General features: G+C 49.3%; 3 protein-coding genes across 3 annotated transcripts; 2 read left to right on the top strand and 1 right to left on the bottom strand.

The window, feature by feature from the left end:
* Positions 1-95: 95 nt before the first annotated feature.
* Positions 96-5422, bottom strand: VC83_01029 (uncharacterized protein). Its single transcript, XM_024464714.1, has 4 exons — positions 4546-5422; positions 3997-4450; positions 412-3942; positions 96-362 (listed from the first exon to the last, which is right to left on the bottom strand). The coding sequence occupies exons 1-3, from the start codon at positions 4856-4858 to the stop codon at positions 1899-1901; spliced, it is 2811 nt and encodes a 936-aa protein (XP_024327785.1). The 5' UTR covers positions 4859-5422; the 3' UTR covers positions 96-362; positions 412-1898.
* Positions 5423-5514: 92 nt separating this feature from the next.
* On the top strand, positions 5515-6927 carry VC83_01028 (uncharacterized protein; the record flags this gene model as incomplete). Its single annotated transcript, XM_024464713.1, has 1 exon — positions 5515-6927. One exon carries the CDS (start codon positions 5515-5517, stop codon positions 6925-6927), a length of 1413 nt encoding a protein of 470 aa, XP_024327784.1.
* Positions 6928-15198: 8271 nt separating this feature from the next.
* VC83_01027 (uncharacterized protein) lies at positions 15199-16560 on the top strand (the record flags this gene model as incomplete). The annotated part of the gene is made up of 2 exons (XM_024464712.1): positions 15199-15436; positions 15746-16560. The coding sequence occupies exons 1-2, from the start codon at positions 15391-15393 to the stop codon at positions 16558-16560; spliced, it is 861 nt and encodes a 286-aa protein (XP_024327789.1). The 5' UTR covers positions 15199-15390.
* Between the last annotated feature and the right edge of the window lie 2968 nt (positions 16561-19528).

The following is a 19528-nucleotide window of genomic DNA, read 5'->3' as shown; positions in this document are numbered from 1 at the left end:
GGGGGGGGGGGGGGGGGGGGAGATATACAGTACGGCGCCAAAAGTTTCCGTAGGGGTCTGTGCCTTTTCCCATACAAATGACATATAAAATGACTGTCATTTACGCAATTCGTGCACAGACCCACCCGTACGGAAACTTATGGCGCCGTACCGTACCGTACTGTACCAACATCGGAAGCAACTAAAGCAACTGAAGCCCGCTCGGGGATTACGGGTGATAAGCTGCCAGCAGTTAACCCCTGAACCATTACGGATCAGTTTTCGGTGTAATATCATTGGCCCCATACGGAAACCTTCTGCTCCCGAGTTCTCGGGCTGAACTCGAGCTCAAGCAGGTAATGGTACGAGGGATTTTGCTCCACCTGGTTCAATATTAGCAGCTGAGCCTACCGATAGGTAAGATGGACTGACTGGACTGGAAGTTGTCCTGCTTGACCTTGATCCCAGGGAGTCTTTAATATAGATGTATATGCAGTTCGGTTCGCGTTGCCTAGATTCAACACAATCCCATGTTCTCAGAATACACCTTGGACAATAAAACGACATTCTTCAAGGATGCCAAGTCACAATAGCTGCGAGATATATTGGCGACCTTTCTCGACGCATGGTCGTCCTCGCCAAGGATGAACCCCTTCGGCGCATGCTTTTACGACGCTACTGCAACGTGTTTTCCGACGCTACTGCAGGCGTTATACCTAGGCGTTTGACTGAGGCTTGTTGGAGCATCGGGATGGCTATTGGATTACGTTGATGGACTTGGTAGTTAGTACCTTATCTACGGCCTTCCCACTGCCATCGCAAGGATTGGTTGGTTAATGGCTCATTCATGTGATGCCGACAGGGCTGATTTGAGTGTGTGATGCAAATGAGGGACACGGCTTAGTTGACTACCAGTACGACGTTGCTAAGGGGCGTATCACTAGTTACAGGGAGCCTCTCCAGCTTCTCTGTATCGTGTTACAATACCGATAGCATTCGATTACAACACACCGTAGACACTCTATAATCCTTTACAGTCACATAGTCAGTCGCAGTCACATAATCAGAAAGCCAGAAGTCAAAATCCATCAGATCACCCAGTCCATTGCTCATAACCGCCAACTAAACTCTCCCCCCTTCAAAAAAAAAATCTGCAACTCCACCCACACCACAGAAAAACGATGGTCTCTCCCCTTTGCCCCTGCCATTCCCCAAAAGCAAAACGCAGATTTTTACCCCCCCCCCTTCCCTTTCCCGGAAGTCCCATCCAGCATCCAGCGAAACAAAATTACCGGTGTGCGCGAGACACAAATTTCGTTGTCTGAAGGACAAAGTGCGCGAGAGCAAAATAACATCCGAAGAAGAAGAAGACGAAGACAAAAAACCGCAAAAACCCGTGCGGCGGAGGAGAGCAAAAGATCGACGTCCCTAGGGGAGGGAGGAAGAGCGAGCGCGAAAGATTTTTTTTCAGGCGGGAGCCGAACGAGGGGGGTCCAGAGCGAAGTAGAGAGGTTCCAGCGCAAATTATCTTCAAGAAAACAAAGTCTCTGGAGGGAAGTTCCTTCCGGGAGCTGGCATTTTCGTGATGGACGTTGGTACTAGTAGTAACAAAATTACAGATTTTTGATGGTTTGCTTCATAGGCGGCGTCCTTTCTGCGCGTGCGCGCGCGCGACGTTGGAAAACAAAAAGCGGAGGTGGTTTGGGGTACGTCCCCTTTATTGCCATAAAACCCGGAACGATTGGGGAACAAATAACTCTTTGGAAAAAAGCGGAAAAGATAACATTTGATGGTAATACACACAGATCTGGAGTGGACCGCTGAAATCAGGAACACGGGATCCAACGTAAATGTGTTGCGTTGGAAGCCGCGCCCGAAACTTTCAATAGCTTCCTAGATCGAAGGTAGGTGATGGTCACCTAATGTTGGTAGTTGTTGCCCCAGCCGCCGCGCTGCTGCTGGTTGTTGCCATAGTAGCTACCGGTGAAGCCCTGCCCCTGGCCCTGGCCATAGCCGCCGGCGCCGCCGTACTGGCTGCTCTGGTGGCCCTGGCCTGCAGCCTGGTGAGCGCCGAGCCCGCCAAGAGCGCCGTACTGGCTGCCGGTCTGGGCGCCGTGTGCGGTGTGCTGCTGCTGCTGCAGGTGGCTAGGATATCCACCGTAGCTCTGCTGCGAGGACTGCGGGGGTGGCAGAGTGGACTGGCCCGGTGCAGTGTTGGCAGCTGATCCGGGGCGGGCGGCCTGCGCGGTCGAAGGAGCGGGGCCATTGCCCGATTTCGCGTCTCCGAACGACTTCAGGTCGTCACCGGCGCCCTGCTGGCTGCCCTGTCCGTATTGCTGACCTTGGCCCTGGTAAGAGGAGTTTCTTCCGAAGGCATCAAAGCCGCCGCTAGCACCGAGAGGCTGGGCTGCCTGGGACTGCTGGGAGCCACCACGGCCATACTCGTTAAGGCCGCCTCCGACAGCGCTGTCACGGCCGTGAAGCGACGACTGGGAGAAGGCTCCGGCAGCGGCAGGAGATGACGCGTGGTCGTACGGGGCCTGAGGAGACATGCCGTACTGGTGGGGCTGGTTGTACATGCCACCCTTTCCGCCGTATGGGCCGGCACCATAGCTGCCCTGTCCGTAGCCTTGCTGGTAGTTGGTCATGTATGCAGCGTAATAGGGGCTAGAGTAGTATGGGTTTCCATATGGGTACTGAGCACCTGGCTGTCCCTGCGGCTGGGAAGGATGAGCCTGCTGAGCTTGAGTAGTCTGAGCAGCCTGCTGGGCCTGCACAACTGGGTTGGGAGTAGTGTGTCCACTGGTTTGGGCCTCACCAGCCGTGGCATATCTGGACTGTGTCTGCTGGGCAGAAGATAGGGGGAAAGGAGAGGCGGTGTCGGTCGGGGGAGGATTGTATCCGCTGAAAGCACGCTGCTGGGTGGATGGGCCTTCCTGGGCCTGCGCATTCTGCTGCTGGCCGTACTGCTGGCCGTAGTAGTTTTGATAGCGTTGCTGGTCTGCGGTGTAGTATTGCGAGTAATCGGTAGGGGCAGATGAGAAGGCACCAGCCTGGGGCTGGGTTTGTGCCTGGTTTGGCTGGTTGGGGTAGCCTTCGTACTGGCTTGCAGTGGCTGGGACTTGGTGGCTGAATGGGTCATATGGCTTCTGGCCAAACGCGGATTGCTCCTGTCCGGCAGGTTGCCCGTAACGGCCATACTGTGGGTATTGGCCGCCTTGGGAGCCCTGTTGAGACATGGACTGTGCGCCCGGGAGGGGCGTAGGGAGACCAGGCGCGGCAACTGGGTGTGGTGCAGAAGGGAGGCCTAAAGGTTCCTTTGCGGTTGGGAGACCTTCGGCAGCTGCCTGTGCGGGTGCGGGTGGCAGAGAAGCCCTTGGGTGGGCAATCGGGGAGTGCTGGGGAGGCTGGGCACGTGTCTCTGGCTCCTCACGGTCGCCGTCAACATCTTCCTCGCCTGCACCTCCCAAGCTAAATGCGCCGAATTGAACCGCGGCGCGGTCAACCTCGCGGTTGCCTGGCATACGGACAGCTTCTTCCTGGTCGAGAACGCGACGCTGGTAGCTTGCGACGCGTGGTGACGGGCCAGTAGCCTTCATAGCCGAAGCCGCAAAGCCGCTGGTTGTTGGGCGTGCAGCAGCGGGTTTCCCCTGGAGACCCGAGTATGGTGTTCCGCTTGTGGCTCCGCTGCGAGGATCCCATGAGCTAGCAGCAGTGCTCGCAACCGTTGCAGATGGTGCAGGTCCCGATTCATCCAAGACTTGCTCCAAGTTTGTCTCCGTAAGTTCGTCCATAGATGGTGGAAGGGCAGCATCTGCCTCGGCCGGTGGAGCCTCAGCTGCCGGTGCCTCCTCTTGAACAGTCTCTTTGGCCGCTACCGCTGGTTCGGCCACTTCAGCCTTGGGTGTTTCTTCGGTAGCTTCGGGCTCAACTGGTGCTTCGGGTGCAGCCTTCTCTGGAACCCTGTACAATTAGGTTAGCAATATTCAATATATACCTGTAGAAAAGGTAGCCTACTCTGCTGGGGCCTTCTTCTCCACTGGCTTTGGCGCGGGCTCAGCCTTGAACATGCTCGCCCAGGTCCTCTTTCCATCCGGGACCACGGTCGATACAACGGCCTTCGCGATGTCAGCTGCGCCTCCCCACGATTCCTCGGGCTTGGTATCGTCCGATGGAGCCTCCTTGGTCGAAGCGTTCCAGACAACCGACTGGTCAGTTGGAACCGAAAGAGGAGCCGATGGCTTTGTGTGTGTGCCATTTGTCTGGACGGTTGCGGCACCGCGACCTCTCCCACCACGAGCACGATCGCTGCTGCCTCGCCCACGACCACCACGTCCACTATCCGCGCCGCTTCGTGCAGCGCGTGGCGAATTGCCAGAGTCGGTGTGGATGTTCGCGGCAGTCTCCTTGACCTTGGACTTCGATCGGTCCTTCTTGGCCTTCGATACCTCTCCCCACTGTGTGATCGTGCCTAACCAACACGTCAGCATCTCCATCCTCAACACCCTCAACCGTAGAATGAAAATATCATCGCCGGTTGAAGTCGATAGACACGAAGTCACTTACCATCAGTAATCCTCTCTACTGCAAGCTCTAGATCGCCACCGGTCTCTTGCAGAGCAAACACAACATCCTCATCTGTCCAGTCTGGGTACATCTCCTTGATGGTGGCGACCTTGGTACCGTACTGCTTCTTCAACAGACCGACGCCTGCATCACCTTCAATTGATGGCGCTGATGCGCTGTCTGGCCAGTCGCCGTTGGTTGCGTGACTTCTTCCACCACGACCGCCGCCGCCTCTCGAGCCAAAACCGGCCCTGCCACCGCGCGAAGCGCCTCTGCCTCGCGGCGCAGATGGTCTTGATTGTACCTCAAACATGGTATGAGGTTGTGTGTATTGACAGGCAAAGTGGGTTTTGGTTTACACTGTCAGGAAGGTTGTTGTATTTCGGGGAAAGGATGTGGTTGTGGAATAAAGAGTTACGAAGATGTTCGCGTAGGGGTTGATGAAAGAATCAGGTAAGTACTGGTAAAGTTAGGTAGAGAGAGGGAAGAGCCAAGGTTCCCGTCTCGCCTGAGCCTCAGAAACGGGCCCCAGCAGCCAGCAAACGTGATAGATCGTATGTGGAAAGAACGCGAAACAACGCGAAGGGGTGAGGGGATTAAAGAGTTAAGGAGTGGCCAGTTTTAAAGGCAGGGTTTATATATCTATATTACAGTATACTACATAGTAAAAAAATACCTATTCATTACAGCGAGGCGAATTTCTGATACTGCGCACTGTTGTACTCTACATCACCGTACAGGCCAAACTCTACGCTAAGCCTAAAAGGAACAAAGACTCGGAAATATTTCTGCTCTAAGGCTCCTAAGGCACAAATGCGGATGTAGCACGTGACTGTGCGTGGTGTGAGGTGGTGGTCCAGTGAGGTAAAGCGTAGAAGACGGCGGGCATCGCCCAACTCCCAACTCGAACACACTCAACCCACTATACACCACACCACAACCCAGCATACACCCCCAGCATAAATCGCAATGGTTCAACCGTCGCCCCATCTCCTGCTCCGCCCAGCAGCAACACTGGCGGCAAACTTCAACATCTTCGCACACCCCAAGGTCCCGTTGACCCCGAATGAATCGAGGCAGCTGCTCAAGGCCCTAACAACTTCCTTTCGGAGACAACTTGCCGAAGAGCACGACACCAGAACACGGAATCCTGCACATACTGGCTCGGCATCAACAGCCACTACTCTCAGCTCGGGTTCTCCGAAGAAACGCCCGGCACGGCCAAATGTGACTCTCACCGACCGCCATTTACACGACGTCCTCAGCAATCCCCTCCTCTCGTTCCAGCCGCCCCCGACTCGAACGGGCCAGAGAGACCCTATGGACGTGTTTGAGGAAGCGTGCGCGAGAGGCTATATGAATATTGCCCGGGCAAGAGCCTGTCTACAGGGTAAAAGAACTTCACTGGGAGAATCGCTTGAAGAGCAGCGAGCAGGGATGAAGACCTCGGGTGCCGGCTCGAAGGTCTTACAGTGGCTATTGTCGACTGGAGCAGAGAGTGATGCCTCGTGGTTACAACCTAACAGTGGAGGATCTGCATGGAGGAAGGATATCATCATTGACTTCCTTGTTCTCGAGGGCAAGCAAGAGGCCCTTTGGGAACTTTTCGGGCATTATGAGGCTCTAAACGCTCGCGACGGACAGAATTTCGTGTTCCAACTAAGCAGGAGCCTGGCGCAAAATATCTCTGTGGACGCGGGGCTTGAAGGCGTGATCAGAGCCAACGAGATTCTTATCAAAGCAGAAACACCTTTGGCAGACCGCTTAAGAATATTGAACCCCGCTATTTCTCTCTTGGTCAACTATATCAAGAACACCACATCAGAGAATGTTCAACAATCACCAGCAATTTTCAACACATTCCTAGGCACTGTCCAGACATTACCTAGTCGAAGCACAATTTCAAAGTCAAATCTATTCATACCACAACTATACTTACGCCATCCAAAAAATCCCGACGCCAGGCCCGCCCTACGCTACCTCGAGAGCCTCAACGAGGCGTCGTCTGAGCACCTCCTACAGGCGACAAAAGTGCTTTCAAACTCGTTAGCTTCGCTAGCTCTCGACACGGCGAAGCAACTAATAGTAAACGAGCAATTCGACGACGCGCGTTGGGTGCTAGGCTTTGTCCAGAAGACATACCCAGAGCTCAACCAAGGCGATTCCCAGCCTGAAACCAAGCCTAGCCATAGCGCGAGAGCAATGGAGTTACTGGGTTTCGTGAAGCAGAGGTACGCGGAGCTCAAGGTCCCGCCGGTGAAGATGAAGAAGGTTGGAGCTAGACCCAGCCAGGCCGGCAAGACCACGTCTGTGCAGGAGAAGGATGATATCGCGAGCGTGGAGGAGCTGGATAGACTGGACTTGGGACTGACAAGTTCATGAGAGCGTCCTCTTCAGATTTACGAAAGTCACGCCTATTTCATGGGCCCAATTGCGCTCCATACCTAAGTTACCTACCATTTACTCTAGAGATACCCATACCTTAACTTAGCCAATACCCACTCATTTACCAGAATGCAAAGTACTACTAGGCCATTTTAGATTTGCTGTAACACTGTTACGTTTTGCAGCAGCCCCATAATACTAGCCGTAGTAGGAAGGAAGGACCCCTGTAGGCTTGGCATCACAGTTGCCTATTTAGGATAGCGGCTGCTACACTAGATGGCTTTAGCAGCCAGGCCGTGACCATGACCATGGCCTGAATAAGAAGGTGCCAAGCCGCCAGTTTTTAAACCCTGCCACCGCCCCCTGCCCCCTGTTCTAGATCAACCATAACAGGCCGCTCTAGGCGATTCGGAGTAAAAACCTGTTCAGAGCAGAACAGTTTTCTGTCCTGCTCTGCACAGGTTCAATTCACTGTATATACGGAGGTGTTGTTCATAAGTTTTGTGAGTGGGTCATGAGATGACCGGGGGTTGGGCATGGGTTGGAGCATGGGTACGCATAGGCTTGTTTGTACCTTTTTAACGCGTCAAAATTCCTACTATTGTATTTTATATGTAGGAAATTCATACTCTTTCAATAACTACAATGCCTCATCTTACTCGCGATGAGCGGCTTCGTTGCGCACTACTACGCTCCCTAGATTGGGAGTTCCAAAAAATTGCAGCCTATATTGGCTGCACGGAACGGCAGGCTTGGTATGCTTGCCAGGGCCCTCCAACTCCGAAGAAGCGTTCGGGTAGGCCACTTATCCTATCCGATGAGCAAGTTCAAGAGGTTATTGAGTTTATAGCCTCATCTCGCACGAATAGGCGTATGCCATATACAAATATAATACGCATTCTTAATATTCCATGCTCACGGCTTGTCCTAACCCGCGCTCTGTCTGTGAGAGGCTATAATCGACGTAAGTATCCCTCTCTACTTTACTACTATATAGACTAATAATTATTAAGGGATTGCTATGCGGAAGCCTATTATCTCAGAGACAAATCGACAAAAGCGACTTTCATGGGCTATTGAACATAAGGATTGGGTACGGAATGATTGGAATAGGATACTTTGGACTGACGAGACGTGGGTAACGGGAGGCCGCCATACTCGTACATGGGTTACTCGAAAAGCAGGGGAAATGTGGGATGATACATGTGTTGTAGATAGAGTACAACGGAGAAGGTAAGAGACTCCTATTTACTATAGGATTTACTAACAATCCCTAGAGGTTGGATGTTCTGGGGCTGCTTCTCAGGTGGTCTTGGAAAGGGTCCTATACTATTTTGGGAGAAGGAATATGGGAAAATAGGAGCTGAGTCCTATATGGCTCATACTGTCCCTCTAATCCACGGCTGGCTACGCCTATACCCAGGCCTTACATTGATGCAAGATGGAGCTCCAGGTCATAGAGCAGGTGCAACATATGAAGAGTTGAGATCCCGTGGTATTTGCCCTATAGAATGGCCCCCGTATTCACCAGATCTCAACCCAATTGAACGGGTGTGGCATATTATGAAGAATTATCTACAAGATAATCATCCAGAACATATGTCCTATGACCAGCTCCGTGTAGCTGTTAAGGAAGCATGGGAGCAAGTTGGAGAAGCTGAGCTTAATGCTCTCCTTAATAGTATGCCTACACGTATGGCAGCAGTAATTGCTGCAAATGGTATGCACACAGAGTACTAGGCTTATAGTATAGTTTTATATAGGGGTTTAGGTATCTACTCTACTCATTATTCTACAGAATTGATTGCTCTCACACTCAAGTGTTCGTGACGCGTGAGAATCGGTACTTTGGCCAGAATTGCCAAACCAGCCTACGCAGGGGGCCCTAGCCCGACCCACTCACAAAACTTATGAACAACACCTCCGTAGTTAGTATATACGGAGGCGTGTACCAAAAGTCCTTGCCGGGCTAACAGTGCCAAGGAATGTAGCGTTTGGGGCTAAAAATAGGGGTAAAGTCAGTAAATAGGCATCGTCAATTCGTATTTTGTAGAGTAGAAGATAATACAGATATTAAATATGCCTTCCTACTCTCTTGCAACGCGAGCTCAAGCTATAAGACTCTGAGCTTATGGAGCTATATATCAGCAAATTAAAGAGAATACAAAAATTTCCGAGCGGCAAGTGCGATACTACATGGCTGAAGCACGCCGCCGTGGATATAATCCAGATATTGACAAGCAATTACTTGATAAATATCTTATTGATGCCCCTCGAACAGGACGCCCTCGGAAACTAAGTGCAAATGGCGAAGAGACTCTTATAAAGAGTATAAAAATGGACCGGAACTCTCGAGAGAAGACAGCAGCAACAATTGGTTATGAAAATGTTGTGTCTACAATGACTGCTTTTCGAGTACTACAACGGCATAAACTGATAAAACGAAAGTGGAAACCAGGATTAACTAAAGCGATGAGAGAAGCACGACTACAATTCGCTCTACGATATGCACATTGGACTCTTACGGATTGGAAAAACGTTATATGGACAGACGAAACATCTATTGTCCTTGGCCATCGACGTGGAGGATTTAAAGTATGGAGGACAAAAGATGAGAGATTCGAGCCATCTGTTATTCGCTCTCGATGGCATGGAGCATCGGAATTCATGTGGTGGAGCTGTTTTACATACGATAAAAAGGGGCCATATCACATTTGGAAAAAGGAGACAGCAAAGGAGAAGAGAGAAGCAACAATTGAAGCACAATGCAAAGAGGAATGGGAATTTGAAAATGGAATACGTCGCCTTGGATTACGGAACTATAGAGGAAGGAAGCCAGAGTGGAAGTTTACAAAAAAGACAGGAGCAATGACCTGTGAGAAAGGAAAAGGAGGAATTGAAAGATTCTGATACCAAAGATGTTCCCATTCGCAAGGGAATGCATGGTAGACCGTCCGGATACTATTGTACAAGAAGACAACGCTCCATCACACAATCATTACATTCAGCAGCGAGTATTTCAATTACATGACATTAATCGCCTCTTCTGGTGTGCCAACTCTCCAGATTTAAATGTCATCGAGCCGTGTTGGCCATGGATGAAAAGGAGGACTACAAGGAAGGGGGCATCAAAAAGTCGACCAGACATGATACGAGCTTGGGAGACCTGTTGGGAAGATCTCCCTCAGTCGCAAATCCAAGCCTGGGTCGAGAGGATTCCTCAACATATCCAGAAAGTCATCGAGCTAGAAGGCGGAAATGAGTACAAGGAGGGGCAAGAAGAACACTGATTTCATAACTATGTACATAACTAAATTGTGAACTGTGGTGTTTCCTAGCATGGGACAAAACTTTTGAACGCTTCCTCCATATAGTCTTCTGGACTCAAGATCTGACCCTTTCCTTGTATTGTATCCTCCTCTTCCCCTTGCCTTTGCCGCTTCTTCGGTCTTCCTTGAATATTTGAATCTCTGTTGGTAGAGGTAGGGGTAGGTAAGCTGTAGTCGTCGCCGTCGTAAATATTGCTATCATCGTCAAGGGAAAAGACGTCAACTGGAGGGGTTGCTCGAATAAGGGGGCTATTGCCCCTATTTAAATTTGAATCCGAATTCCAAAAGGACTGGAAGCTGGCTGGAATACCAGTAATCGTCAGTTTTGGGGGCATCGTATAGTATAGTGCATCAAATTGTCACTTTTCTCACGATCGTAGGCACGCTTTACTTTAACGACGTTGGATTTACTCTATTACTAAGCTACGGAGGCGTGTACCAAAAGTCTTTGCCGGGCAGGGGTATAGCCTACCCCTGTCAAAATGAGCACTCACGATACTTGCACCTGTAGCTTCATAAAATGAGAATCAATTATAATAGTTAATAGTTCCTATGTGCCTTGCCATGTGTAGATATATCACTAACCCCTTCCTTATATCCATTTCCTCCTTCGAGTCTAATAACCTCTTGAATATGGCGTGGAATCCTCTCAATCCACGCCTTTATTCTCCATTGTTCAAGCTCCTCCCATGCCTTTTTCCACACGATTTCTGCAGTCTTTCGAGTTGTAGGAGGCCCTTTATGAGTAGTAACCCGCTTCATAAATGGCCAACAAGGCTCAATCATATTAAGGTCAGGCGAATTACCTGGCCATAATAGCCATTGAATATCAAACCTATCAAAGACAGCCTTTTGCCACTTTGACGCATGAGATGGTGCTTTATCTTCTTGTACAATAGTATTTGGCCTTTCCTTCTTACACTCTTGTGCAAACCGGTACCAATCTATCCCCCCTCCTCCTTTCTCACGGCTTAACTTCCCATTCTTTTTATTCCATCTCCATAGCGGCTTTATACCAGGAATATTGCGTAGAGACATTTGGCATATCTCATTTGATAATTCCCATTCTTCACGTAAAATTGGTTCCAACTCTTTATCCATTCCATGTCTCTGGGATCCAAGAATGACATGGCCCTTTCTTGTCGTAAGTAAAACATCCCCAAAACATAAATTCTGAGTATCCTTTCCACCGTTCCCTAATGCAACTCCGTAAAAATGCCTCGTTTGCCTTTCTCCATATCCAATAACCTCCCCATCTATGGTTTAGTACCACAGATGTCTCGTCTGACCATATTACATTTTTCCAATCCTCGAGTGTCCAGTGCTGATGGTCGAGGCACCATTTTAATCTCTCCACCCTCATCTTCTTCGTCAACCCAGGCTTCCTCGTCGGTTTTGTTTTCCAGAAGCCAGCAGTCCTTTAAACCCTCCATATTGTCGTGGAGGAGATGTCGATACCTTGCAAGCTAAGTTCCCCCGCGATATCAGCAACCAAGTTTTTTCCCTTCCGTAACGGTCGGTTCGCACCTTTGCGACAACTCCCTCTGTTGCTTCAGCTGTTTATTTTGTCGGGCGGCCAGACTGGGGAGCGTCCTGTAACCACTCATCTCGTAAGGTGAGTGGCATATGGTTGGGGTCAAACCCACGCTCAATTGCGCGAGTATATATGCGGTTGACCTGTCAGGTTGACAGGCCAGTTTTCTCAGTAACTTCCACTGAAGTCTTTCCTCCAGTCGGAGATTTGAGGGCCACAATCAGGGCCCTCGTCAAGATATCCATGTTCAGTGCCATCGTTTGAACTTGAAAGGCACTGTCGTGTAATGTTGGGTGCACCAGATATGAGAATCTAGCCACCCAAGGAAGGGATGAATTTACTAAGACAACACACTGTCTTAGGAAACAGAGCCAAAGGGTTGTAGCTTAGACTATTCCACAATGCAGCAATCAGGTGTATGATGTAGTGAAGTGGTTTAGACAAGTTGCAACAAATGTTGAATCTGAGAACTCAGGGGTAAGCCAGAGGTTAGCACCTCACTGACTTTTCAAAAACAGAGAATAACAAGATCAATGCTTGGAAGCTTGGAAAAGACGTAGAAGTATGTGCTAGTCGATTTACTGTATTGCCTGCTTGCCCTTTCTTAAGGAAAGGGCAATCCTATTTATGCCAAAGGAGTGTAGTTCTCTCATTTTCCATGACTTTCCATGACTAACCAGGCTTGGTAAATGTATTAGAAATCAAGTGCGACCCACAACTAGCTTGCTAATCATGTAGTGAACGTAAGAGAATCCCATAGAACCATCTCTTGGGTTCCTAGCCTATAGGAAGTGAAAAGGAGGTCCAAGGTCAGAGTACCTATAGACAAATTATGTCATAACTTAACCAATCTTGTGGGTAACTAAGGAGCGATGACGTGTAATGAATCATAGAGGGTTGTAGAAGCTTCTAGAGCTATCGTTCATGTTCCTAGGCCTCTAGTTGGTAGAGATATGCCATGTGGTAGTATTGACCCACCCCCTTAAGGAGGAGATTTTCTTAATAACTTGTTCAATGAGTGTCCAAATGATATGCCGTGATGTATGTAGCATAAACAGATGTAGTAGAAGAGTTTGCAGCAATCGTTGAGTAGTATTGCTTCTGTTGTTGGTGTGATAAGCCAAGATATGTATGGTGACTTGTAGGTTTGAGGAGGAGATTTCTAAGTTTGCTCTTGAGTTTGATAGCAAACTGAGTGCAACGAATGTCAGTATGACAGTTAGCACCTCACTGACTTTTCAGAAACAAGGAGTAACAAGATCAATGCTTGGAAGCTTGGAAAAGACGTGGAAGTATGTGATAGTCGATTTACTGTATTGTCTGCTTGCCCTTTCTTAAGGAAAGGTGTAACGCTGACTTCTAAACGATAGAAGACACAGAGGTTCTCTTGCGTAAAGGTTTACTTATCAGAGGAGGCAGGGGATCAGACACAAAGGCTTCAAGTAACACGTTACTAGTATATAACAAATACTGTATTGAGTTGAGCACGAAGCTCCTATCTAAGGAAATACTATCTACTTATATAGTGGCGTCGTGCCTAGTGGACTCTTGGGAACTCACTTGAGTCCTCGGAGTCCTGGACTCTTAGGACTCTTCTCATCATCCTGCGAGTCCATCACGTGCCTAGTGGACTCCTGGGAACTCACTCGAGTCCTCGGAGTCCTGGACTCTTAGGACTCTTCTCATCATCCTGCGAGTCCGTCACGTGATACTTTCGGAACTACTATTCCCCGCTGCCCCTCCAGGTACCAGGGCCGGTCTCATGCGACCTCCCTCCTTCCTGTCCTGTAGTTGGCCAGCCTTCTTGTTCCGTCGTAACAAAAGGGCAATCCTATTTATGCTAAAGGAGTGTAGTTCTCTCATTTTCCAAGACTTTCCATGACTAACCAGGCTTGGTAACTGTAGTCGACATAAGAGAATCCCATAGAACCATCTCCTAGGTTCCTAGCCTATAGGAAGTGAAAGGAGGTCCAAGGTCAGAGTACCCCTATAGACAGATTATGTCATAACTTAACCAATCTTGTAGGTAACTAAGGAGCGATGATGTGTAATGAATCATAGACGGTTGAAGCTTTTGGAGCTATCGTTCATGTTCCTAGGCCTCTAGTTAATAGAGATATGTCATGTGTAGTATTAGCCCAGTAACTAAGGAGTGATGTCATGTAATGAATCATAGAGGGTTGTAGAGATATGCTATGTGGTCATATCAGCCCAGTAACTAAGGAGACGTGTAATGAATCATAGAGGGTTGTAGCAATCGTTGAGTAGTATTGCTCTTGTTGTTGGTGTGACAAGCCAAAATATGTATAGTGACTTGTAGGTTTGAGGAGGAGATTTCTAAGTTTGCTCTTGAGTTTGATAGCAAACTGAATGTCAGTATGAAACTAGGCTCTTTCCTTAATGCTAAGGAAGTGTCGCTTATGGATGCGTCTATAGACAAACTGTTCTAAAGGCAGCCCTATACACAGGGTCGCCATAGACTCAAAGCACGGTCTCATGACCTTCTATAACCTAGATAGAGAGTAGATAGTTAGTAAACTCGAATAAGGGGGTTAACAGGGGGACATACCTCTTGTAAACACTACTCTATAGAACAGTGGCACCATATAGTCTAGTGTTACGACGGAACAAGAAGGCTGGCCAACTACAGGACAGGAAGGAGGGAGGTCGCATGAGACCGGCCCTGGTACCTGGAGGGGCATCGGGGAATAGTAGTTCCGAAAGTATCACGTGACGGACTCGCAGGATGATGAGAAGAGTCCTAAGAGTCCAGGACTCCGAGGACTCGAGTGAGTTCCCAGGAGTCCACTAGGCACGTGACGGACTCGCAGGATGATGAGAAGAATCCTAAGAGTCCAGGACTCTGAGGACTCGAGTGAGTTCCCAGGAGTCCACTAGGCACGACGCCACTATATAAGTAGATAGTATTTCCTTAGATAGGAGCTTCGTGCTCAACTCAATACAGTATTTGTTATATACTAGTAACGTGTTAATTGAAGCCTTTGTGTCTGATCCCCTGCCTCCTCTGATAAGTAAACCTTTACGCAAGAGAACCTCTGTGCCTTCTATCGTTTAGAAGTCAGCGTTACATCTAGTTGTTAACAGGACCTAGCCAAGGCCCTTTTACAGACAACATAATACCGTCTAGCATAACTATCACTTAATAGTTCATGCTATAGAGGCGCTTGTGGCTAAAAAAGACAAGGCGCTGTTGGAATGGGGGGAGGCTGATCCCCTTCCGCATCAGGAATCGCCGTGATCGTGTCTGGCACGGCAATCGGACCACACGCCCACCTATTGGTTCTGGGCAACTACAACCAGCGTGTCAGACCCTGACGTCACACCCCGCACTCGCACCCTCTGTTCTCACAATCGCACACACACCCATCCATCCCCAACCCCACCACTCTCTCTTCTCTCTACATATCCCATCACAAACGGACCACACACACACACGGTCAATTGAACAACCTTGCACATCTCCAAAACCAGAGCAGTTCAAACGAGAAAGCTCTACCGTTTTAAGGCGAATTATCAATTGCTTTGTTGAGAATCACTGGAGGTTATAAGGGACTGTATTACGTCATATCTATCAAGATGTCTGAATCGAATCAGCAGCAGCAGGTCAGCAATGGGACTGAGAGTGAGTTTTCTATTCTTTCTTTGTGATATTCTCCGTTTTATACTCGGTCGTGGCGTTTGAAGCGCATGGATTGGGTGCTGGGGAGGTGCCAATTGGTCGTTCTCGAGGCTCAATCGGGAGGTTGGTCGTGTGAGCGCGCCGGTGGAGAGGAGAAGTGCGTGATGGGCTTTATGCCATTACCCGCTGCATTCTCACCTTGCTCACACCTCCCCCCCCCTCTCCTCCCCCAGATCTGCACGCCCCCATCACAAACCCCCCCCCCGGGCCATCCCATCAAACCCCCAACCCCACAACTAACAACCCCCCCAGACAACGTCCAATGGGCCGCCACCCACCTCGCCTCAGCCCCCGGCGTCGTAACCCAAGTCCGCTCCGAAACCACCACCTACGCCACAGACGGTGACCGCTTCGTCGAGCGGCACGAAGTCCTTGCCGGCCCCCTCGGCGAAGAAGAAGGCTACGTCGAGAAGCGGGAAGGCCACCTCGGGGTCCCCAGCGGCGGCGTCGTCGAGGAGGTCGAGGAGGGGAGGGAGATTGGGTTGCTGGAGCCGGAGGGGAAGGTTGATGCTATCGAGGAGGAGGTGGAGGATGAGGAAGAGGGGGGGGAGAAGGAGATCGGTGCGGTTAATGGGGATGCTGGAGGTGTTGTAGGGGAGGAAGCTGCTGCTGGGAAGGAGGACGAAGGGGAGGGGACGAAGGAACCGGAGCCTTCTAAGATGGGGACGCCGGAGAAGACTGCGGGTTCGAAGAAGGCGGAGGGCGGACCAGCTGCTGAGGCGGAGACGGGCGAGGCGGAGAAGTTGGCCGAGACGGGACCAGCTGCCACAGTAGCGGCTGAGGCAGCGGGCGAGGCGCCGGTGCGCGCGGCGAGGGAGCAGGATGCGGCTGCGACTTCGACGGCTGTCCCTGCTGCTGCTGCTGCTGGGGGGAAGGGGGAAGATGGGACGCTAGGTGGTGAGGCGGATCGGAAGAGGAAGGCGGAGAAGGAGCATGGGGAGGGGGAGAAGAGGGGGAGGGGGAATCCAGCGAAGGGGGAGGCGAATGGGGGTAGTGGGGGAAAGGGGGGGAAGGAGACGGTGGAGGGGACGAGGAGGAGTACGAGGGCTAAGGGGAGGAGTGAGTGAGTTGGTGGCGTGGGAAGATGGGAAGGGAGAAAGGATGGGGGGGGTTGGGGGGATTGGGGGGATTGGGGGAGTTTCCATTGTCCCTCCACTCTAGGAGTCCCTGGGATTGTTAATAACTTCTATTTTTTGCTTGTCTGTTTATACTCCCCGATTGACACGTTCCATCATAACACTCTAAACACACAGTAAGCAGTAGATCCGACAACTTTACTCCATCCAGCCCCTCCGAGATGAGCGTCTCATATCCGCCCACAGTGTTGCCCGAATACCGCTCTGAGTACTACTCGAGCATCCTCGAGTAGAGTACTCAAAATTGAAGCTCGAGTACCGGTATTCGAATACCGGTACTCGAATACCGTGAGTAGTACTCGCATATAAAATAGAATTTGACTGTATTTACTATTCTAACTCTCATTATCTGCATCGTCGCCGCTGTCCTCGTCGTTGCCTTGTGATATAATACCCCAATTCCGTAAGCAAAGTAGATATCAAAGTGTAGACGGTGATAATCTGTTCCGTTTCTTTGTGATAATATCACTACCAACACTAAATACTCGTTCCGAGTCCGCTGAGGTAGCTGGAATAGCTAGGTGGTCCTTTGCTATAGAAGCAATCAACGGATATTGGAATTGCTTACTCTGCCAATATTTGAGAATATCTGTGTTCCTACCAACCGTCGGCTCCTTCATCCATCGCTTCCATTCTGGCTCAGTATCGTGATGGCTTTGCGATACGTATAGCTCGTCTTCTGAGTCTATATCGATACTCATAGCTTGCTGCTCTGGATCTAGATCCTCATCTTCGATACTATTAATAACGTTTGCTGCTCGAATATCAGACTCGCGGCCTGAATATCGGTAGAAGCAGTCCTGCCACTGTGCCTTTGCCCTGTTCTTTTTGATCGATTGTGTACTGTCTTTCCATATGATATTGAAAACGTTGAAATTATACCGAGGATCACAAATTGTAGTAATCGTAGAGTGACTCTGTTGCTGATTCGTAGCTAGAGTATAGTAATCATTAAGCTTCTTTAATGTAATTGAAGTAGCATTAGCAATCGGGCTTCGTTCTGGTAGCTCACTTCTCATATCTTCAAGCTTCTTGATCATTCTCATATACTGCGGAACAGCATAGTTAAGAGTTGGATAAGAAGAGCCCTGTAGCTTCTCAGTTGGGCGGATAAAGATATAGAATAGCTTTAATAAATCATGTAAGGTAGCCCAATCTATTGCTGTTAAAGCGATATCCCTCATACTAATATCAAGTTGCTGTGATGCGCAAAAAGCTGTAATCGGAACCTGAAGCTTTAAAGCCATATCGATCATTTGATAAGTTGAGCTCCAGCGGACTGGCATATCAAGTGTCAACTGACGGACTTTAATACCTGCAGCTTTACACTGATTCTTCAAGGCACCTTTCCATCCACGGCGGTTCCGAAATACATATATATGACGCCGGAGCTTGGCAAGAACAGTAACGATTTCGTTTTCAATAGTAGTTGGTATTCGCGCAGCCCCAACCTCAAGCCGGTATGCCTCTACCCTTTCGTCAGGCGTTGCCTTTAAGGAAGCTAAAGTAGCTTGAATAGCAATGTTGATAATATGCCCAATACAGCGTACGTCTCCTGCTTTCGCTGTAAAATCCCATGGTTGTTTCAGGGTAATAGGTTGCGCCAATGCCAGTTTCTCATATTCTAATAGCATAGTTGTATTCGTAGACGCATTATCTCTTGTAACTGTAAAGATCGCAGGTGTAATACTATAATCGTCCGTTACATGTATCATCTGTTCGACAAGGTATTCGCCAGAGTGGATTGGCACCTAAAGGTGAATAACGTCAAGTATAGTATTTCTCATTTGCCAATTATCATTTATCCAGTGTACTGTAACTGCTGCGTACTCAGAATAGTTTCGAGCGGACCAAGTATCTGTCGTTATTGCAAGTCGTCCACCGCTTATAATATGTTGTTGTAATTCTACTTGAAGCCGTGCTTTATGATAGCAGAATAGACGATATAGATCCCGTTCGATCGTAGTTCTACTAACTGTCAAAACCGTAGGGTTTAGATGATGAACTAATTGCCAGAATGAGTGGCTTTCCACAAGGCGTAGCGGTAGGTTATTTGATACCACAAAAGGGAGTACAAGCTCTCTATATTTCTACGAGCGTTACTGGGTGCGTTACTGGGTGCTTAGCGGGGCTGGAAAAAAGCAGAAGCAGAAGCAGAAGCAGACGGCGTTAACGAGCTTCTAATTGAGGAGGATAGCTTCTGGTATTCTGCATGCACAGATGGGTGCATCTTCTTAAGATGCTTCCAAAGATTACTCGTCGTCTGGCTCTTTAGTAGCTGGCTCGGCATATAGCTACAATCAGTTTGAAGGCATTGGTATTGGATTCTAGCAGGTATTGTATCTAATAAAGTACGGTAGAATGGCCCTTTCGAAAAGAGGATTGATATAGAATCAGGTAATTGAACTCTTAGAGGCATATGCGGCATCGGAATAAGGGGCGGCAGCTCTAAAGCATCAGACTGATACTCAGCCGGCACTGGCGACAGAGAAGAGCCACTCATTTTCACAGTCAGGAAGTAATACGGAACGCTCAAGTGGAAGAAAGCTTCAATTATCTATTCTATTCTACGCCCAGTTACCCCTCATTGCCAAGGGCTTGGCAGTATTCAGAGTATTCAGAGTAGTACTCGGCAAGTCCCCGAGTACTCAAAAATATCACCCGAGTACAGTAGTACTCGGGGACTCACCGAGTACTACTCACGGCGAGTACTACTCGGGCAACACTGTTTAGTATAGGTTGAACAGCATTAGATCAAAAACCACATTAGACATGGCGAAGCAGGTTGAGTTCTTACAAGAGCAGAAGACGAGACGAAGGCAATTCAAACGCTAGTAGGAGATTTCAAAGAGGAAGATATATATAACATAGATGAAACAGGGCTTTACTAGAGGATGAC

This window comes from Pseudogymnoascus destructans (assembly GCF_001641265.1).
Source record: "Pseudogymnoascus destructans isolate 20631-21 unplaced genomic scaffold scaffold_2, whole genome shotgun sequence".
Taxonomy (NCBI): domain Eukaryota; kingdom Fungi; phylum Ascomycota; class Leotiomycetes; order Thelebolales; family Thelebolaceae; genus Pseudogymnoascus; species Pseudogymnoascus destructans.
This window is presented reverse-complemented; position numbering and strand designations above follow the sequence as displayed.